We start from the raw sequence: 21,945 nt of genomic DNA on the forward strand, positions 1-21,945 counted from the left end.
CTCCTGGCCACCACAGCCTCGACCTGCTGGGCTCCGGCGATCCTTCCACCTCAGTCTTCCAAGTAGCTGGAACTACAGGCACGCGCTACTACGCCCAGCTAATTTTTTGATTTATTGTGGAGATGAGGTCTCACCAAGTTGCCCATACGGGTCTCGAACCCGCGGGCTCAGGCAATCCACTCATCTCAGCCTCCCAAAGCGTGGGATTACAGGCTGGCTAGGATTTTTTTTTAAGTTGCAGCCAGGACCTTTACAGCCCCATCCTGAAAAGATTATCTTTTTATTGCAACTTTGATTAATGATTGTTCAAAACTGATACAAGAAACACTGAAGAACAAATTTGCCCTAGAGATTAGGATAGGTCTGCATCTGCCAGGCTTGGAGACCTGCCCACCTGCTCCCTCCAAGGTCAAACTAGGGCAAAGGTAAGGGCAAAGCATACCCAACTCCCACACACTCAAACGTGCACTCACACACACACAGAGAGAGAGAAAAAAAGATTTAAATATCCTTAAATCCTTTTGCAATTAGTCTATGAATTGCAAATAAATGGAGCAACAAAGCAAAAGCACCTAAGGGCTTTAAGTAGAATTTTTGTTTCTTATTTTGTTTCTATTAATGTCTGTTACAAATTAGCAGTTCAAAAGGAAATTTGGAGTGTGGGAAAGAGAGTAGCGAGTGTGAAGACCACAGTCTGGGCTTCCCATAGACTTCAGGTCCCAGAAGACACCTGATATGCATTCAGGCAGCGGAGGGCAGGGAGTCCTGAATATAGAGGCAGCATTTCCCAAGTATTTGTGGTGGGAAGTGCCTTGGCGAGGGTTGAGGCCAGGCCTCAGGTTGCTCTGGCTGGTTAGATGGTCTTGGAGGCTGTGATGGCCATGCTGGGGTCCACAGCCCACATCAGAATCACCAAAGGACCCAAACCTATGGCTTCAGACACTGCAGAACCAGGAATCTGTATTGTAACCACTCCCCTGCAGTGGTTTCTGCCAGTGCCCACTCTCTGAGAGCGCCCAAGGAGTGGGGTGCAGGCCAAACACTTTTTCCCTGCCCTTCAGCTCCTCTGTGATGCCCTAGGGCACAGGGAATGGAAAGCTGACAGAGCTACTTTTAAATTGAAACTGGAAAATGAAACTGGAAATCACAGTTTTGCAATCCCAAATGTTGGGATTTCCAAAGGGAGAGTCCCCAAAGGAAAAAGGAGCAGACTGGGGCAGGGAGTGTCAAGTTGGGTGAAAGCAATGAGGGTGTCCGGTCTGCAGTGGGTGTGGAGGGCCACAGCACTGCACCAACTTCCTTTAAGGCTGGCCTGCTTGCTGGCAGCCAGGAGAGTTTCCTCTCTAGGAAAAGCTCGTTTCTTCATGCTGATATTTGAGGAGGGGCCTTGGCTCTTGGCTGCCTTTACCCCTTGGCCTGTCAGGGCTCCCCAACATGTACACTGAAGACCTTGATAAGTAAAGGAGATGTTTTCTCAAACAATGTGAGTCTAGCTGAGGATCAAAGATCAAAAACCCTAGGCTCCCCTCTCCCCTCATCCCCCTCCTCCCCCAGCACATGAGTTTGTGCTCACCAGGCACAAACTCTAAAACAGCTGTCAGCCAAGGCACCGATTTGGGGCAAGTTTGATGACACCAGCAAAGAAGCCTTCATGGAAGCAGCAGATTTCCTGAAGGGGCTGTAATACGGGGAAGGAGGGCTGTGGGGGAGAGCCACAAACCAGCCCCCTCTCAACTCCACCTTGTTCCTCACCTAGCGTCACCTGAAATGGCTGCCCTAACCCCCTCATCTCACATACTCTTTCTTAGGTTAAGATCCCTGAAGTTGCACCTTTTCATAGCACCTATATTTTTCAGAGATCTGTGTGATTATTTACCTAATGTCTGCTCCCCTTGTGGAACTAAACTCTGTGAGGCTCAGGACCTGGTCTGTATTGTTCACTGTGTGTTCCCAGTGTCTGGAGTAGTACCTGGCACATGGTAGATACACACAAAAAACATGTATTCATGAGTGAGGGCAGGTCTGAAGAGCCCACGAGAAGGACATAATGCTCCAGCAGGGGGTCTGTATTGGTGCTCCCCACTGTATTGGTGCAGACTCTATCCCAGCCCCTCCAAGCATCTTCACTTGAGGATGCTGTGGACAAATGACCCAGCCCCACTGTCTAGTCCCCACCTGTGGAATGCTTTTTCCTTTTCTGGAACAAAGTCTTGCTCTGTTACCCAGGCTGGAGTGCAGTGGTGCAATCATAGGTCAATGTAACCTTGAACTCCTGGGTTCAAGCGATCTTCTTGCCTCAGCCTCTTGAGGAGCTCAGACTACAGACCTGTGCCACCATGCCCAGCTAATTTTTTTTTTCCTGTGGAGACAAGGGCTCTTGCTGTGACCCAGGCTGGTCTTGAACTCCTGGCATCAAGCGATCCTCCTGCCTCTGCCTCCCAAAGCTTCTGGGATTATAGGCTTGAGCCACCGCATCCGTCCTCCCTCTTTGACTGTCCCCAATGTGTGCAGGCAGGGATGTGTTCTGACAGCAGTGGTGGGCAGGGGATGTCTCCTGTGACACACTTTCTATAGCCCTGACTTGGTCCCCTTAGCTGCACAGATGGGCTACAAACAGGCACAGGCACTTGGTTCCCTGGGCCACCCAAAAAAGGAAAGGCCACTTTTAGTGTGCAGTTGTGGATGTGACAGTGATTTTTTTAAATCATCTTCTCAGCCTCACTTTCTCATCTGTGAACCAGACGGTTCTTGTGTATGTGCCATGCAAGACAGTGTAACAGAAGATAACAGGGTCGACTTTGGAGCTGAGCTATCCAGGATAAAATCCCAGCTCTGTGATTCACAAGCTGTGTAACGTTGAGCCAACTATTGAAGCAATTCCGTGCTTCATTTTCTCTTCTGTGAAATGGGAACAATTCTGTGAATTCTGTGAATTAGTTCATGTCCTTAACACATAGCGAGGGCTCAGTGGTTACCTCAGCCATTGTGAGGATCCAGCGAGATGGCAAATGTGAGCATAGCTCCAGACCCAAAGGTGGTGTATGAAGGTGAGGAAACAGTGAATAGTGTTTTGGAAATATTAAAGGCACAGCTTCCTTCCCACATTTGTCTAGGGTGGGGCAACAGTTTTACTTACTTAATGTTAAGCTAGAAGATGCACCAAAGGGAGGTGAAAAACCGAAACCGCCAACCGTTTGAGCTGCAGGCTCACAGGAGCACCATGGCCGGTGCAGATGGTGAGAGCCCATAGCAGGCCCACTTCCTCTGTGCGTGCCACGCGTCTTCCTCACACTGGCCGGCTTCCTGAGGCTGCAGGAAGTGTGGCCAGGAACAGGCCCTCGGGTGCATGGGGGGAGGCCTGGGCAGGGGCTGGCAGCTGCCAGGGTGAGAACGGAAGCCTTTAAGGTCCTCGTTGTTGCTGGGTCCTGGGGCCGCCTATGTAGTGGCCTCTGCCCTCTCCCTGTCCAGGCCTGCCCAGGGCTAGTTTGTAGCAGACTCTTCTTGCAGACCAGGTTTTTCTCTGGTGAGGTGGTGAGCCATCGAGCCATTGCACAGAAGACATCCAGCTCCAGAGAGGCAGGCTGGAGAGGAGGAGAGCCAAGTCTTTTCTCAAAGGAAATGCGATTGTGGTTTTGAGATGTTCATATTTCACAGCTGTGGTTGGCGTTTCCCAGGGTTCTCAGAGGTGAATGCAGGGTCAGCCCCATGTCGCCAAATAAGGTTCACAGTGACCTTAGCAACAGGCTTTGCTGCCCATTGGCTGTCACTGTCACCGCCTGCCAGTGCAACCTCCTGAAGGCCAGTCTGAAGCTTCCACACGTGCAGAGGTCCAGCTGTCTCTGTCAGATGTCACTGTCCTTGGAAGCAGACACAGACAGATAGAGAGCTCTGGACAAAGGTGGACAAGGAGGGGGGCATGAGTGCCCAGCTGCCCGAGTCTCAGAGTCCACATGGCCAGCGCTTTACTGACTGAGTCCTCACACAGCACCGAGCTGGCTTGCCAGGGCAAGCCCCCACCGCCAAGCTCTGGCTGTCAGCCTTGGACTCCACAACTGTTTCCATGTCATAGTTCTGCTCATTTTAGTTCCACTTGTTCTTCCTTTGTGCCAGGCACTCCGCTAAGCTCCTATAAATTATATCTTTAAACTTTCTCAACTACCCTGTGAACGAATTTACTCCACTTTACAGATGTGGAAGCTGACACTAAAGGAAGTCAGGTAACTGGCCAAAGGTTGCACCAGTAACAAGTGTGGAAGTCACAATTTAAATCCAATTTAAATAGGCCCAGATCCCATGCTATTTTTTTTTTTTTTGGTTTTTTTTTTTGTTTTTTTGAGTTGGAGTCTCACTCTGTCGCCCAGACTGGAGTGCAGTGGCCGCTCCTGGCCACCGCAGCCTCGACCTGCCGGGCTCCGGCGATCCTTCCGCCTCAGCCTTCCAAGTAGCTGGAATTACAGGAATGCGCTACCATGCCCAGCTAATTTTTTTATTTATTGTAGAGATGAGATCTTGTTGCCCAGGCGGGTCTCGATCCCATGCTATTAACTGCTGCACTGTATTACCAGACATCCAATGTCTCTGCAGCTCAGTGTCTTCATGTTGGGCCATGGAGATGATAATTGCATATATCTCAGGATCAGGGTGAGGAGTTACTTATGTCCAAGAGCCTAGTGCAAAGTGGTAGCTTATCCAGTAGCACATCTTGGCACCGGTGGCCTTGGCACTCCCCAGACATGCTTCACCAACAGTCTGCACGTTTCTCTCCCACAGAGTATGCTATGAGACATTGAGGTTTGTGAACTGGACTTCTCTGTGGCCTTTGTATTTGGTTTCGACTTCCTCTTTCTGGACTTCCTCTGGCCCCACCCAACTGCAGGGTAGAGAGGCCAGAGAGGACCCTGCCACTGAGGGGCCCCAGCATGTGGGTACCAGAGGGAACAGGCTGACTGGGCTGCAAGGGACAATGTTCTGAAGACAGAAGGTGAGGTGGCCACACTGCAAGGGTAGGCTTACCTTATTTCCTCTACCTGGACACTGGATATTATAGCACTGTTTCCTTGACAAATATTTTCAGGATTAAAAGTATATAAGTGATCTGGTAAAGATGAAAATACATATGCCCTACAACCCAGGAATCCCACTCCTCAGAATCTTCTCTGCCAACACTCTTACTCATATGCACTGAATAGTCACACAGCACTGGAAAGAGCCCATGTGTCCATCTACAGTAGAGAGGACAAATATATTGTTTACCATTCTTGTAGTGAAACTACAGCAACTTGCAATAACTGTAATATGTTTACATTGAATCATAATACTGTAATAATAAATGACTTATCAGCATAATGTTGACCAAAATGCATAAATAATACATGTAGTATCATTCTTCCCATAAAAAGTTTAACTGAAGCCGGGCTCAGCGGCTCAGCCTGTAATCCCGCGCCCTTGGGAGGCTGAGGTGAGTGGATTGCCTGAGCCCGCGGGTTCGAGACCTGCCTGGGCAGCGAGACCTCATCTCTACAATAAATCAAAAAATCAGCCAGGCGTGGTAGCGCATGCCTGTAATTCCAGCTACTTGGAAGGCTAAGGCAGAAGGATCGTCGGAGACCAGCAGGTCGAGGCTGCGGTGGCCGGGAGCGGCCACTGCACTCCAGTCTGGGCAACAGAGTGAGACTCCAACTCAAAACAAAAAACAAAAAACAAAACCAAAAAAGTTTAACTGGCAGAACTGGATGGACTGTATTGTTAAGGGTACATACAGATGAAACTGTAAAAAGCACAGAAATAATCACAAATGTCAACTTAGTCACACATAGGAGAGTTAGGGGAACATGTGGGGTTTGGGGGATGCCAGCATTGTTTTCTCTCTTGACTTGGGTGATAGCTATACAGAGATTTGTTTTATGATTATTTGATTTGTTTTGTTTTGTTTTGTTTTTGAGTTGGAGTCTCACTGTTGCCCAGGCTGGAGTGCAGTGGCATACTCCCAGCCACCGTAGCCTCGACCTGCTGAGCTCAGGCGATCTTTCTGCCTCGCCTTCTAAGTAGCGAGAACTATAAATGCACATCCCATGCCTGGCTAATTTTTTGATTTATTGAAGAGACAAGATCTCACCATGTTGCCCAGGCTGGTCTCGAACCCACAGACTCAGGCAGTCCTCTTCCCTCAGCCTCCCAAAGTGCTTGGATTATAGGCTTGAGCCACTGTACCCAGCCATGATTATTTGTTAAACTGAACATATGTTTGTGTATTTTTCTGAATAATTGTTGTTTCACAACAAAAAATAAAAACTTTTTTGCATGTGAATCTATGACAGCCCTGAACAGTGCCGTGGATAGACAGGGCAGTAGACAAGCTCTACCCCACACTGGAACGGCACTCCAGAGTGCCACAGGGCTTGCTGAACCATAGCTGTTACTGAAGCTCAAGAGCCTCAAAGAGAACAGAAGATAAAGATCATTATGGAATTTAGGATTACAGGACATCTTTCAACATGTCACAACAGCCAGGGACAATCAACCTGTGGTTGTGGGATTAGGGGCTAGGAGAAACGTAGCCAGGGTCTGTCTAGACTTCAGGGGACTTCAAGGGACAGAGGGACATGTGCAAATGACCTTGCCTGGGATCCAGCCTCCCTTGGTGTCCACACAGCACTGATTCAGCTGGATCTCCTCTTCTAGGATTCCCTCTTCAGGGGTGCCTATATTTGTTGCTTATCTGCCATTTGCCTGATCACTACAGAACACAACGAAGAAAATAGCCTTCAGTGGAGGCTGAGACAGTAGACTTCAGGGTGTACCATAAGGAGTCCAGTGCCGCAGGATGAAGCTTTCCTGCAGGGGACTGGTGTTCTCTATGGATACAGACCTAGTTTTATTCATCCTTATTTTTCTAGCTTGGAATGGGCCCTAGAAGACAGCTAATAAATGTTAAGTGAGCAAATGTGCAGAGTGTATGCTATAGAAAGTAGGGGTTCCATAGGACCCTGCTGGAGAGGCAGCCCCCTGGGCTTCCCATTCTCCAGAGGGCCTCGTCCCTCACCAGACAGCCCTGCCAGCTGGGAGCAGTTTCCTTGAGAGGTTCCCAGGACACTTACCCATGGCTCTTCTTAGGCAGGTCATCCTGTCAGGTGTTAAAGATGGTCCTCATTTCTCTTCTCCAAGCTAAATATGATCAGTTTCCATGGCTGTCCATCTCCTAGCCCTCAGCATAGAGTTATCTTGTCTGGAGAGGCAAGAAGAATATCCAGAAGTGTTCTGAACAGGCGGAACCATGACTGCAGATGAAAAATTCAGGTGGGTTTGTGTGTATTAGAGTCCTAATGGTAACGGTTGCTGGCATGGCCTCTGGCAGTATACAAAAGATCAGGGTTCCTGCCGGTCATCTTTCTTTATTTTTTTTTAAATAATTTTTTTTTTTAGTCGGAGTCTCACCCAGGCTGGAGTGTAGTGGCACGGTCACTGGCACTGCAGCCTCGACCTGCTGGGCTCAGGCGATCCTTCTGCTTCAGCCTTCCAAGTAGCTGGAACTATAGGTATGCGCTGCCATGCCCGGCTTATTTATTTATTTATTTGACTTATTGTAGAGACGAGGTCTCACCAAGTTGCCCAAGCGGGTCTCGAACCTGTGGTTTCCAGGAACCCCACGTTGTAGCCCTTCTCCTCAGCTATCCTGGAAACCCGTGGTCTCAGGCAGTCCTCTTGCCTCCACCTCCCAAAGACTCTAATACACACAAACCCACCAGAATTTTCCATCTGCAGCCATGGTTCCACCTGTTCAGAACACTTCTGGATATTCTTCTTGCCTCTCCAGACAAGATAACCCTATGCTGAGGGCTAGGAGATGGATAGTCGTGGAAACTGGTCATGCTTAGCTTGGAGAAGAGAAAGGAGGACCATGCCCGGCTCTTTTATTTTTATTTATTTGTAATCAGGCTCACTCTGTTACCCAGGATGGAATGCAGTGGCATAATTGCAATGATCATGGCTCACCACAGCCCAACCACCTGGGCTCAGGCGAGCCTTCCACTTCAGTATCCTGAGTAGCTGGGACTACAGGCATGCACCACCACACCTGGCTAATTGTTTTTATTTTTGTAGAGACAAGATTTCACTATGTTGCCCAGGCTCTTCCCGAATTCCTGAGCTCAAGCAATCTGCCTGCCTTAGCCTCTCAAAGTGCTGGCATTACAGGTGTGAGCCACTATGCCCAGCCCCAATCATCTTTCTTTCTTTGGTGCTCTCAGAGCCTTTACATAGACACTGCCTTGGTGAAGAACCCCACGTTGTAGCCCTTGTCAATAGTGTTGTGTTTCTTCTCCGCTATCCTGGAAACTTCCTGAGGCAGCCGGTTTGTGGTAGGCACTCTATAAATATTAGCTAGTATTATTTGCTTTATTGCTTTATTATTTGAAGGACCATCATTCGTGTCATTTCATGAGCATGTACTATGTGCTGGAAGCTGCTATGTGCCAGAATACAGCAGTGAACAGAATAAACCCATCCCTGCCCCTCAGAGCTCCCAGATACTCTGGGAAGACTTGTTGATTGAATGATAAACCTTGACTGAATTCAGTGTGATTATCATCTCCACCACCAGACATTGTCGAGTGTCCTGTGTGTTTAACTCAGAATACACCTTTCCTGCCCTCAGGTGCTAGGTATGTGAGAGGAGACACCACTATGGGAGTGAAAAAACACTGGTCTTGCAGTGAACTGACTAGAGATCACATCCTAACTCTGCCACAAACCCACTGTGTGACCATGGGGGAGTTACTTGACCTCTCTGAGCTTCAGTCTTCTTAGCAGTGAAATGGGGTTAACAATATGAGAGGAGGACTCAAAAAAATTGAATTATCTTTTGGAGGGTGGGCCCCTTGTAATACAGGTACCCCCTGCTAGCTAAGTGTTCTAGGAACCCATCAGCATCAGTGTACCAGCTAGCATTATTGTGAGAGACTGCGTGTGGCTTCAGTGAATTTTTTTGGAGATTCTTTCACCGCATTTGCCTATTTCATGATGGGTGACTTATGAGTGGACCTGCCCACGCCATGCTGAGTGCTCAGCAGTTTTTCACACCATGACCCCTATGCCCCACCCTCCCTATTCACTTGATCTCACCCTGAGCAACTTTTTTGGTTTTCCTGGATGAAAAAAGTCCTCAAAGGGACCTTGGCCGATGTGGAAGACATAAAACAAAAAATAGCAGAAACACCAAAAGGCACTAAAATAGACGAGTTCAAAAACTGTTTTGAGTCATGGAAAAAGCATCTCAATAGGTGTATTGTATCAAACAGAATACTTTGAAAGTACTGAAGTTTAAATATGTAAGAATAAATACACAATTTTTTATAAATAAATTCCAGGGTATTTTGGGTCCCCCTCATATATCCCTCAGTGGCATGAGAGGATCAGATAGTGTCACTACACTGCACAACTCCAGGGGGCGCTGTTCACATTTTAGTCTTTGCAGCCTCAGGCGGCCTAGGATTATATTGTTATTCACCAGTTAGGGGGAAGCAGAGGTCACTGTAGGCCAGCAGGCTGGACAGGACTTTGCCAGGTTTTGTTCTTTAAGGAAGGGCGGAGCTCTGAGAAGTACAGACTGTGATGCAGGCAAAAGCCAGGAGGCAGGGACTCCCAGGGCATGCCTGGGAGGAATGAGGTTGTTGACAAAGGTGGCTGGCAACCACAAGGCTTGAGGAAGGAGTTTGCCTTTCTCTTTAGCACAGAGAAGCCATCGGAAGCTGGGCATGGTGAAGCCTTGGATGACACCAAGGTGATTACTTGAATTATTGAGCCACGGATGATCCTAGAGAGATCTTGTCCAGCTTCTCATCTCACCAGGCAAGCATAGGACAGGCAGGGAAAGTAGTGAGTCTCTAAGGTCACACAGCCAGGACCAGGCTCAGGCCAGGACTCCCACCTGTGCAGAACAGAGCTCAGATGACTCGTTTGTGCTCCCACAAAAGGAAGCTCTTGGCACTTTTCATATATATCTATACTTTTTTCTGATTATAAAAATAATTATAGGTCATTGTGGAACATTTTTAATCTTTAGAAATATAAAGAAAATCTAATCACCTATATTCCCACTACCCAAAAATAACCACCATTAGTATTGCAATGTATTTCTTCCACATAAAATTATATATTATCTATTTATTGGATTCAAATTGTATTGCGTATAGCTTCACGGTCCACCTTTTCTCTGTAAAACTGTGTTTAATGAGAAGGAGGAACTGTTTTTAATGCAGAAGAAACTCAACCTTTTCCTTGAAAAAAATAAAAAGTGTGAAGCCCCAGTCTGCAGTGGTTGGGAGGACATCCTGTGGGGCTGCAGGGTGGCTCCGTCACACATCCGGCGTCAGCTGCGAGGCGGTGGCGATGGTGATGGCCGGGTTCTGTTCTCTCCAGGTCCGACTACAACCTCCTGCCTATGGGTGAGACCAAGTTTCGATGAGTCTACCCTCACCCTTCCTTTCGCAGCACAGGATGCTGTGATCACCCCATCAAAGGGCATGTGGGGTTGTGATCGTTATTGTTTACATCTCAATCTCTGCAGCACAATATTTTCTCATGTGTTATCTCCCCTGAGACTCACACGCCACATGAGGCAGATAAGACAAAGGCTGTTATACCCATTTTACAGATGAAGACAGTGAGGCTACAAGAGGGCTCGTGGCTTGAGGCCACACAGCTAGTAAGTGGCAGAGCAGGGACTTTACACAGATCTGGTTGGACTCCAATTCAGTGATTTTTTTTTCCCCCCTCTAAACTTTTTTCTCTCTAATTCTAGTTTTTCCTGAGCCAAACTGGATTCCCTCAGTAAGGCCGAGGACTAAGAGTGTTGTATTATGTGTTGTGAGTATTATGGGTGTGTGGAGGAGCCACAGAACTCCACCCTGGGAGTCTTAACCCAAGCCCTGTGGGCTCTGACTGTCCTGGGTGGCCTGGCCTCAGGGCAGCTTCTCCAGGGTGACTCAGAGCCAGCACCTCAACTCACTGGAGGCTTAGAGTGGGCCCTTAAAGGGGCAGCTATTTCCTGCAGAGATGTCCAGCAGAGGCACTGTACTTGGGGTCATCCTTCTTGACCTACAGTCAATAAATTGTAGCTATTGTTATGCACTAATTAGAGGAAAGCATTTCCTGCCCAAGGCTGCAGATTCTGAGCTCCCTGCAGGTGGCATGGGATCTTTCACAAAGGCTATAGAACCCTATGAGGCTGACTCCAACCAAGGATTTTTGGCAGCTGCGTGCTCCAGATTTTTTCAGTCCTGCTATAACAAATTATTATACACTTAGGGACTTAAAACAGCAAATAAAAATTATCTTATGGTTCTGGGGGTCAGGAATCCAAAGCAGGTTTCATGGGACTAAACTCCGGCTGTCAGGGTTGCATTCCTTCTTGGGAGCTCTAGTAGAGAGTCTCTCCTTGCCCTTTCCAACTTTTACAGGCCACCTGCATTCCTTGGCTTGTGGCCCCTTCCTCCACTTTCAAAGCCAGCACTGGCTCTGGTCAGGTGACATAATGCTATCTCTCTGGCTCTGAGTCTCCTCTGCCTTCTTGCCCATTTAAGAACCCTCATGATTACATTGGGCTCATCCTGATAATCCAGAATAATCTATGTTAAAGTGAGCTGATTAGCAATCTTAATTTCATCTGCCACTTTAATTCCTCTTTGCCATCTTCATAGGTTCCATACATTAGGATGTGCACATCTTTGTCCCACTGTGGACCACCCATTCTCCCTGCCACACCTGGCCTCTCTTCTAGGTTTCCCCAGGGGCCCCCATCCTCAGGCACAGACAGTGGCCAGGCCAGACCATCAGAGAGATCCTTTCTGCCCAGATCCCATCCTACCTGCCCACTCTTCTTTCAGCTTAACCTTGCCTGAACTCCTCCCATCCTCTGCTCCCAGTCGCAGGTAGGGAGGAGCTGGGCAGGAAGTGCCAGTGGGTGTGGAGATGGAGGAGGGTGAAGGCAAGGCTGGATGCACCAGGGTTGTGGCAGCCCAGGGAGCTGAACCCTTCCCATCCAGATACCCTCCACTTTTCAGGAGCAGGGGCCAGATCTAGCCTCTGAGGACCTCTCAGGACTGAAGCAGCTACAGAGTGGAGGGGCAGCCAGCCAAGGACTGGAGCCCTTCGACCTGTGCATTCCTGGCTATTCTTACCAGCCAGAGTTCAGCTGGCCCTTTTCTTGGGTCATGACAGACTGTCTGCCTTCACTCTTTCCCCTTCTCCTAGCCTTCCCTGCACCTCAGGTTGGAACCTTGGGGAACTCCCAGGGGGAGGGAAGGCCCCAGCCTGTCCTCTGTCCCTGCGCTATTTGGTGAGGGCCTGGGGAATCCAGGACCCCAGCATGAGGGCCTATGGGCATCACAAGATGGGAAGGGCTGGACAAGGCCTTTGGCCCTCAGGGTGACCAACTGGCCTTGGTTTGCCTGGGACTTTCCCAGTTTTAGCACTGAAAGTCCCAAATCCTGGGAAACCCCCTGAGCAGGCTGGAACCTTCAGTCACCCTATTTCCAAGGCCTTTTGCACTTCTTAATCTACTCTAGATCACCTCTGCAGCTTGCACAGCCAGTCCTGGGAACTTCTGGATGTGAGAGAGACCTGGTGCTGAGGAAGGGCCCTGAGCCAGTGCCAGGGAAGTACAGACTCCTGTTTGCAGCATTCCCAGCAGGAATGTGGACGCCATGCCTGTATCTGCATAGGACAGAGCTCCTAGATACATGCACAGGGGTCTGAAAAAAATGTGTTTGTACCCAAGTCTCTAAAAATGTAATAGCCTGGTTATTTCTTGGTAGTGTATTGTTGGTAGCTTTAATAAATGTTTTTATTTGCTCATCTGTATTTCTTATTCTTTGTACAATTAAACCTTGTCCCTTTTACTTGTGTACATTTTTAATAAAAGAAAGTCATTAATGACTCAGCTTTCTATCTCCAGTTCTGCTGAGGGAGATGGGCCGGCTGTGTTGCGTATCGTGTACACACTGGCCCTTGTTCCGGGGCCTTTGACCTTGGCTGCTGGCTGGTCATGACCCATTCCACCCAGGTCTCCACTGCAGGGGCAGAGCTAGTTAGTTCTCTGTGCCCTCCCTGGCCCTCTGGCTGCTTGCTCTCCTGTACCCCAGAGTCTAGCCGGGCTTGTCCCCAGGGAAGGACTCAGAAGCCAGGTGGGCTTCTGGCAGAGCAAGTGGCCAGGTGCTAACTACAGAACTTGGCTGAACACTGTGAGAATATGGAGGAGATGAGCTGCTTGTTCCTGAGGAGATTCCAGTCTGGTTGGGGAGATTGGGTACCTTCAAACCACTGGGGGAGTGGCAGATAGGGAGAGACAGACACTGGAGGGTGAGACTTGACCTGGGAGGGCTATCAGAGGTCAGGTAAGGGAGGGCCCCAAGGCTACAACTGCACATATCTTAGTACTGCCAGAGATAAAAAATAGGGTCCTCCTGAATGACTGGAGGCCGGCCCTCACAAGCTTGGGGGCAGATGGTCTCCTGGGTCCAGAACTCTGGCTGTGTGCCACTTTATGATAGAACGTGGTGGTAAACACAGGCTGTTCTATGTCTTAGAAAGCTGAACACCCCTTCCTGCCCTGCCCCCATCCCCTGTATGGGAGTGCCAGGCTCTAATCTTCACCATGACTGTCTCAACATCCTGCCTTCCAGCTCCTCTCCCCATTCCAACAAGCCCAGCAGGAGCACTTGGAAGGGAGTTCTGGATCCCCAGCAGAGGCAGCACCCCTCCACCGCCACAGGTAGAGTCAGCAGCCCCCATCCCAGTCCACCATTGCCCTGATGTGGTTAAAATGACAGGATTTCTTGTCCTTAGCTTTAGAAAAGTAAAACCATTCTGGCCTAATGCCTTCCTTCCTTATCCAACCCAGATCCCCAAACACCAACCCCATGTCCACACAACTCCCTCCATCCAAGTCAGCTTTCTCAGAGAAACCAGAGAAGCAAGTGATCCCTCTCCCCCAATCCGCCCCACCCCCACCCCAGGCCTTTCTCTTGAAGCAGGATCATGGGTATATCCTTCACCTCTCTGAGCAGAGGTGTGGCTGAGTATTTTTTACCACCATGGAAGAACTCACTACTCTAGCTGGCCCCAATTTTAGCAAATTCTGAATTGACAGAGAGAGGGAGAAGTGGTAGCAGAATTAGACACCTCTGATATTCACATGGCTTTTAAGGGAGAAGGCAGACACAGAAGGGGACCAGGCCAATCTAAGGCATTTGGCCAGAAATGGAAGTAAGCCCTTCTTAGTCCCAGGCTGCCTCTCTCGGCTGGCACAGGAGGACAGAGGACGGCCTTCCCTGAAGGAAGCCTACTGATGAGTCCAGTTGCCCACTTGATGTGGGGCAGCGAGAAGCCAGGAATTAGCCCCACCAGAGCCATGGGATCTGGCCCTAGCCTTGTGACCGGGAGTTAGGATGCACCCTTGAGTGGCACTGGCACTTAGAGTCACCAGAATCCAAACCTCTGAGGAACTCCAGGACCCAACAAAGGGTCTGGTTTAAAACAGGAGAACAGGTTTCCTTGCTCAGATAGAAATGCGGCTGGAAAGTCCTCTTTGAACCCTAGAGCTGAGATAAGACCCAGCAGGCCAGAGTCCCCTGGAGCTGGGAGCAGGTTTGCAGAGGCTTGTGTGACTGAGCTGACCCCTGCACTGAGGCAAAGTTACAAGTCTGTCTGCGCCCCAACCCCTGCGGCCCCACCCCTTGAAACTGCAGGTGGCCTCCAGGGCATAGGTGGAGCATTGCTTCCCTTGAGGAAGCCAAACCCAACCCTGCTGGGGCCCTGGCCTTGTAGCCACAAAGCCTAGTTGCCTGAGGTGTCAGGAGCGTGTGTGTGTTGGGGGAGGGGCAGAGGAGCTGAAGCAAGGACAGCATCATAGCTACCTGCCCTCAATGTTTCCAAGTACTTTCTTGGCATGGGTTGCTCGTGCCCTGTCCCTTGCCAGTTCTCCCAAACTGCCTTCCTAGGCCTCAGTTTTCTCCTCTGCAGGTAGCCTGATGCTGTGGGACTAAGCTGGGCTCTGGGCACAGACAGTTGTGGGTTGTAATTCAGGCTCCATACTGATTAGTTGAGTCAAGTTAGGCAGGTCCCTTACATCTGGTGAGCATTGGTTTCCTGGTCTGTGAACGAGGGCCGTGGTGAGGTGCTATCGTGATGGTGCATATAGGATCCTTGGCACGAGGCCCAGCACCAAGTGAGCACTCGAGGCCTATGCTGTCATTATCCAGCTGAACTTCAAGGTCTTCTCCAGTTCTGCTGATAAAGCCAACATCCTACATGTCAAGTACTTTCACCCTGGAAAAGGAGTGCATCGGCTCCCTAGGCCCCCTGCCTCTGTGACATTCCACCCCAGAGCCCCTGCCTCCGTGACAGTTGGCAGAAGTGGGGAAAGGTTAGTACTGAGCTCTGATGAATTTCACATAACCTCAGTGAAAGGTACCTATAGAAACCTAGAAGAAACTTAGCTTATTCTTAGTTTTTTTGCCTCAGTGTAACGATTAGCAAGCATTCAGACATTCTACTGCAGGACAAACAGCAGTCTATCCCATCCCCCCTAGGTAAATCTCCTTCAGATACAAGACCAGGACAACCCAAAGACCACCCCACCTTTGGTCAAGGAATCTGTGAATTGCAAATGTCTAACAAGTCTCTTATAGGAAATCCCCCTCAGGTTAACCTAATCAGCCCTCTGTGAACTCTGTGACACAGATAAGCCCCACCATGGCAGCAATCATGTGACTAACCCACCCATCGGCCTGCTGTCCATCATCTGACATCATCAGTACCTGCGCTTGCCTGCCCCTTTTTGATGACGTGGAAGCAGACCATCACCCAATCACCCTAATGATCTTCCCCCATCAAGGGGAATGGTTAAAAGGACTCAACCACAAGCATCCGGGGGCCATTGCCTTGCTAGAGTATGGCGTGGCCATGTGCTCTTTGAGCCATGGCTGTCGCCATGCTTCCTGGCTTTGGTCCCCCTCCCCCACCTTGGGGAGGTGAATCTTCACTCTTCCTTCTCTTTCTAATTTACTTTTAAATAAACTTTTCTTAACCTTTTCGTGTGTTGCAATTCTTTGCATCTACTCGGATATCTGGGTTGCCGGGTTGCCAGCGCGCACCTCCGGCTTGCCAGCCCTGGCAGTGCTGCGTGCCTCCTGCCTCGCCTCTCCACCCTCACCCAGTCTGTCTGTACCCTAACACTCAGCATGGAGGGTTAGTCATGCCCAAGTTAAGAAATAGCATTACATCTGACAGAGGTGAAACCTTCCTGTGGGGTCATGATGTTAACCCTGAGTGTTCAAACAGGACTGCCTGGAGGAAACCTGTACCTTCCCCCCAAACAAGGACTGATTTTTGGATCTGTGCAAATAGTATAAGAGAAGACCAAATAAAGGTTGCCAGAGAATAGACAGCCTAGGCCTGACCCAGTCTCCTCAACCAAGGGGCATCACTTCCAGAGAAGAGGACTCCACCTTCAACCAGGCCCAGGGCTTGCCCCAGGACTTCAGTTGTGTCTTTGGTGGGCCCCACTGAAGACTTCCAGAGAGATCAGAGAAAAGTCTCATCTTTGGAGTCGTGATGGTCATGAAACCCTGCACACAGTACATTGGGAGATGTTGAAAGCTGACACACCAAAAAGGAATGGTTTGCATATTGGCCTCTGGCTTTCTAAGTGAGCTGAATGAGTAAGCCAGCCCAATTAAAGTGACACCTTTAGCTTAAAGCAAGGAAACCTTGAGTAACCAGAAATGACCTTTAACATCTGTAAGTTTAGCCCAACATGGGAGGTCTAGCTGGTGTGGCTGAGCCCCACTTTGCCAGTTTACCCTATCAGATGACAATGATGTCATCACAACCCCAACCAAACAGATCTTTTCAATGACCTCCTAACTTCCTCAACCCAGAGCTTCCCCCATTAGTTCTTAGGCTAAAATTCTTGGGAATGACCCACAGAAGCATTGGCAGGTCCTTGGAACAATCTTAAATTATTGCACTCAAATGTGGTTCAAATCATATTGATATTGCTCCATTTCAAGCATTGTTTGGCTAGTTAGTGTTAGCTGCTAACGCCTTTAGGCAAGCAGTCAGACTTTATTTTCCTAGGAAAAGGCTGAGGTCCATGGTGGGATGCAAAGGTCCTGGAAGGTCTGGCACTATCCCACACTACTCCTCCAGGCTTGGTCCCTAAGACTCAGTTCCCTTGCAGTGGGGTATGAGGGGAGATTTGAGGTCCCTCCGTGGACATTCCAAGGAGTTGGTCTCAATCGTTTAGGTCTCCTGGGATCAGAAGAGACGGAACAGGTCAGGATTCCATCTTGGTTCTGGAGACTGGGAGCTGGTAGACGGTAATTCTTCTCATGCTTTGGTAATCCACTGACAGTGAGCTTTGCTCATTAGAACTTGGGAGATTTCCACAGCTGCCTGGAACTTCAGCATACTCACTGCCTACTCTCCATCAGGGATTGAGTTGATAGACAGGAGAATCAAGCTCTGTGTTCTGGGTTGCATCCCTGCTCTCTTGTCACTCCTCAGTCCACTCTACCTTGCTTCACACCTCCGCCCACCATCATTAACTAGAAAAGCCATCCAGAAGATGCCAGATGGAAGCTACAGAAGACAAGCCACCTTAATCCGAATCTTCTTAGTAAGGACTGAACCCTGGAGGAGGTGGAAAAGGCCATCTTGTCCATCCCTCTGCCCCCAGGTGAGGCTACTCTTGAAAACTCCAAGTGGATCCTTCTGATGTGCAGGGCCTGAGATGGGGCCTGTCCAAACATCCACATACAGAATATCCACCTAGCAGGAGTCCACCTGCCACTCACACAGAATCTCTGAGATCAGGGACCAGTATTTCCTGAGCTTGGCAGAGAATGAACGTGTCAGGCTGACCTCTGCCCATTTTCCAGGCCTCTCATCAATTTCTCAGTCAGCCTTCTCTTCCCAAGGGTCCACACTCCTGCCAGTGGGCTGGGCCCAGTGACTGGGGGTCACAAGGCCACATGATTTCTTGAGCTGAGAATATGAAGTAAGTGTCCATAGAGCTTTTGTTTCCCTGAGCAATGCTGTTACTGCCATAACCCCATTCCCTGGATAGTGCTGGTGATGCCAACCAGCTTCACTTGGCCAGTCTACCTTCTGCTGGTTACTGTTTATGCCCCAGGGCAAGACACTGGAGAGGAAGACGGGGAAAGCCCATATCCAGAACTTCCACCTTCAGACATTCCTGTGACTTGGGCCTTATCTGAAGGGGACATTGTCCTGTATCAGTGGTTCCCAAACTGTGGTCTTCAGAAACACTCTTCTGATCAACTATACCCCTTCATAGACATTGTACACATTAGCCCAGTCAGAATCCTGAAAAGATGTGGAGGAAAGAAACCTGCTTTGTGTGAGGTCAGCCAAAGCTTTCCTAACACATCTGTGCACGGGTCCATCTCTCAGTACACTGCAGTGCGGTCATTCAGCACGAATAGTTACCACTGGCTGTTAAAATAGTAAAATGCAGCTGGGCTCGGTGGCTCAGCCTGTAATCCCGCGCCTTTGAGAGCTGAGGTGAGTGGATTGCCTGAGACCGCGGGTTCGAGACCCGCCTGGGCAACTTGGCAAGACCTCATCTCTACAATAAATCAAAGTGAGCCAGGTGTGGTAGTGCGCGCTTGTAGTTTCAGCTACTCGGAAGGCTGAGGCAGAAGGATCGCCAGAGCCCAGCAGGTTGAGGCTGCGGTGACCGGGAGCGGCCGCTGCACTCCAGTCTGGGTGAGAGTGAGACTCCAACTCAAAAAAAAAAAAGTGAAATACTCTTGAGATAGCATGTAAACAGCCTGAAGCCCTGTCCCATGTCCTCCAGCCACTTAAGTGCCTCTCCCTCACATCTACCCCAAATCCTGTATCCACCTGCACTGTCCAATATATTGGTAACCGCTGGCCACATGTGGCTATTTAAATTTTATTACATAAAATTTAAAATTCATTTCCATGGCCAAGCTCAGTGGCTCAGCCTGTAATCTGAGCACTTTGGGAGGCCGAGGCGAGAGGATTGCCTGAGCCTGCGGGTTCGAGACCGGCCCTGGCAACTTGGCGAGACCTCATCTTTACAATAAATCAAAAATTAGCTGGGCATGATAGTGCACGTCTATAGTTCTGGCTACTTGGAAGGCTGAGACGGAAGGATCACTGGAGCCCAGCAGGTTGACGCTGGGATGGCAGTGAGCTGCACTCCAGCCTGGACGATGGAGTGAGACTCCAACTCAAACAAGAAACAAAACATTCAGTTCCTCCATTGTACTGGCCACATTTCAAGTGCTCAATTGCACCTGTGGCTAGTGCCAGTGCCTACCACATTGAACAGTGCAGAGAGAACGTTTCCATCACCATAGAAACTGCGTGGCAAGTATGCACAGCACAACTCTGTGAGGCCCTTTCTTGGGCTGGTGTCTGATCCGATTACATGTGACTGTCATACCCATTGTTAACTTTTTGGAGTAGTACCTGCGTGTTCAGCCAGGATACATAGGCTATGGCACATTCCTTGGAAGAACTCAGAACCTTAGGCCCTAGGAACCCAGAATCAACTATAAAGTCAAGGGCAAGTGACTATGTTTACATGGGTAGGTCCCTTTGACATGACTATCCCCTCCTCCTGCTATCTTCTCCATGAACACAAATGAGAGGATTTTATGAGAACTACATGTCAAGATCAGGAAGGATGCCAACAATGAGTCCATTAGAGTTTTACCCCTCACTGCTCCCTGGTCCTGCCTTCAAGCCTTCCCCACCCCATTTCTCCCTTTTCTAAGAAGAATCCAGGGGCTTCTTACCCCTGGGGCTGTCAACTTCTGGTTCCATAAAAAGTAAAATCATGTACATTTCCTCTCTGAATAAAAGGCCACACTCCTTATAAACTTTTTATAAAAAGACAAATGTACATATTTACAAACATGTTCATACACAGTCACGCGACTTAGTGGTTAGATGGCGTTTCCAATTTTGAAAGTCACACCAAGGCACTCACACTTCCCTCCCTGGGCCTGCTAAGGACTGCTGGGGCTTGAGGGGGTGGTGGGTGCCGACAAGGCACGATATAAATAAATTCAAAGCCCAAGAGCTTAGGGGAAATGTTAGTGTACACTTCGGATCAGAAATGTGGGAAGGTCCACAAGAAAAAGTGCCATGTTTTTTCCCAAGCCCCTCAGCCAAAGCAGGGAGCAGGGCAGAGCTCCTCTGGGTCTGAGGGGGTCCCTCCCCACAGGACCCCATTTTTTCTTTCACATTTCACTGGCTTTGGAACAGTCCCCAGGGCTCAGCTGGGAAGGGAGGTGGTTCTTTGGGAACAAGATTCACTTAGTGCAATTGTCTCTTAGTGCAGAGCCAGCCCTGGGATTGGTGCTATGCTTTTCTGAGGTCACTGGTCTGTTTGTTCCCCTCAGGGCCAGCCAGTGACAGGGAGACCTTCTCCAGGCAGCTGGGCTCAGAAGGAAGAGTTAGAGGCTTACTTGACGCACCAGTCTCAGAACCTCATCTTCCCAAGAGGCAAGGTCAGCTTTATCCCACAAGATGAGCCCAGACCCTGACCTGATAGGCCCTGAGCGGCCGCTGACCCAAGGAGGGAGGCTCCATCCCCATTTGGCAGGGGGCAGGGGAAGGGTCACACTTGGCTATGTTGAGGGGCCCACAAGAGTCCAGCTTCTCTGCACCACAGCCATCATGATGCCAGGTCCTACTCGCTTAGGGAATTAAGAGGGGACAGGCGCCCGGCTACGGCGCACAAGGAATGGCTTGGATGGAGGGCAGCCTGACTGGGGGCAGCAGATTGTCCAGCCAGCTGGTGTCCATGTTCTTCAGATCTGTGAAGACGCGGTGTAGGCTCACAATATCCCCTAGAAGATGTGAAGAAGGCTGTATGAAGATGGGGGATGGGGACGTAAGGTGTACCCCTCTCACCCCCTACAGCCCTATCCCTGAAGGCCACAGACACAGCCTCTTCTCTTCATACCACAGCAGCAAGCATGCATTCACCTTTAGGCAAACCCCAGGGCCTAACTCACAAGTAGTCTGTACCCCAGAGGAGTTTAAGCATGCTTTACCCCTCAATGCTGGCCCTGCCCTCAAGCCATCCCCATCCCCACATGTTTCACCCTTCTCTAAGAAGAATCCAGGGGCTTCTTACCCCCAGGACTGTCAACTTCTGGCTCCTCCTTGCAGTTGAAGTCTCCATAGACAGAGGTGGGCTGGGTCCCAGGTTCATTGAGCAGGTATCCCTTCCCATCCACATTTGTCGGCTGCCACTCTGACTGCTCCAAGAGCTGGGGACAGAGGAGCAAGCAGCGGTCATCTCCCCTCCAGCAGACTCACCCTGTGCCCTGCCCTCAATGAGCCCACTCTCCTAGCCAGGATCATTGGCCATTCTCAGATGGAAGCAGATGTACAGCACAGTCAGGATAAGGGCCCGAAAGGTAGGAGACAGAGATGCATTGGCATTGGTCCTCAATTCATTGTCTCCACTCCTCACATACCCACCCTCTGGTACAGTATCTCCAAGACTTCCCTCTCAACTGTGTGAGGACATATCAATTGGGATTGTGGCTTGAAGCAAAGGTTGGCGTAACAGGTAAAAAAAAAAAAGATGACTAGAAAAGCTAGAGATAAAGAACTATACCCATGTCTTAGTTTTCTGGGCTGACAGAGGAGAGCCAGGGTACAACTTCTGCAAAAACTTTTTTTTGAGTTGGAGTCTCACTCTCTGGCTCAGACTGGAGTGCAGTGGCTGCTCCCGGCCACTGCAACTTCACCTGCTGGGCTCCGGCGATCCTTCCGCCTCAGACTTCCGAGTAGCTGGAACTACAGGCGCGCGCTACCACGCCTGGCTAATTTTTTGATTTGTTGTAGAGATGAGGTCTCGCCAAGTTGCCCCGC

The 21,945-nt window shown here is 49.6% G+C and overlaps 1 protein-coding gene across 3 annotated transcripts in view; it reads right to left on the reverse strand.

Annotated features, from left to right (window-relative positions):
- Positions 1–19,924: 19,924 nt before the first annotated feature.
- The window catches only part of IRF1 (interferon regulatory factor 1), a 6,726-nt gene continuing 4,705 nt past the window's right edge, over positions 19,925–21,945 (reverse strand). For 2 of the 3 annotated variants that reach the window (XM_008056925.2, XM_008056924.2), the window contains 2 exons: positions 21,200–21,335; positions 19,925–20,909 (listed from right to left, as the gene is read on the reverse strand). In XM_008056925.2, coding sequence (XP_008055116.1) covers positions 20,788–20,909; positions 21,200–21,335 — 258 coding nt within the window. In that variant the 3' untranslated portion in view covers positions 19,925–20,787. The remainder of the gene's footprint in view (positions 20,910–21,199; positions 21,336–21,945) is intronic. The other variant, XM_021711768.1, reaches the window with a different exon arrangement.

The sequence above is a fragment of the Carlito syrichta genome, unplaced genomic scaffold (genome assembly GCF_000164805.1).
Source record: "Carlito syrichta isolate Samal-C Ts95f unplaced genomic scaffold, Tarsius_syrichta-2.0.1 Scaffold302579, whole genome shotgun sequence".
In the NCBI taxonomy this organism is placed as follows: domain Eukaryota; kingdom Metazoa; phylum Chordata; class Mammalia; order Primates; family Tarsiidae; genus Carlito; species Carlito syrichta.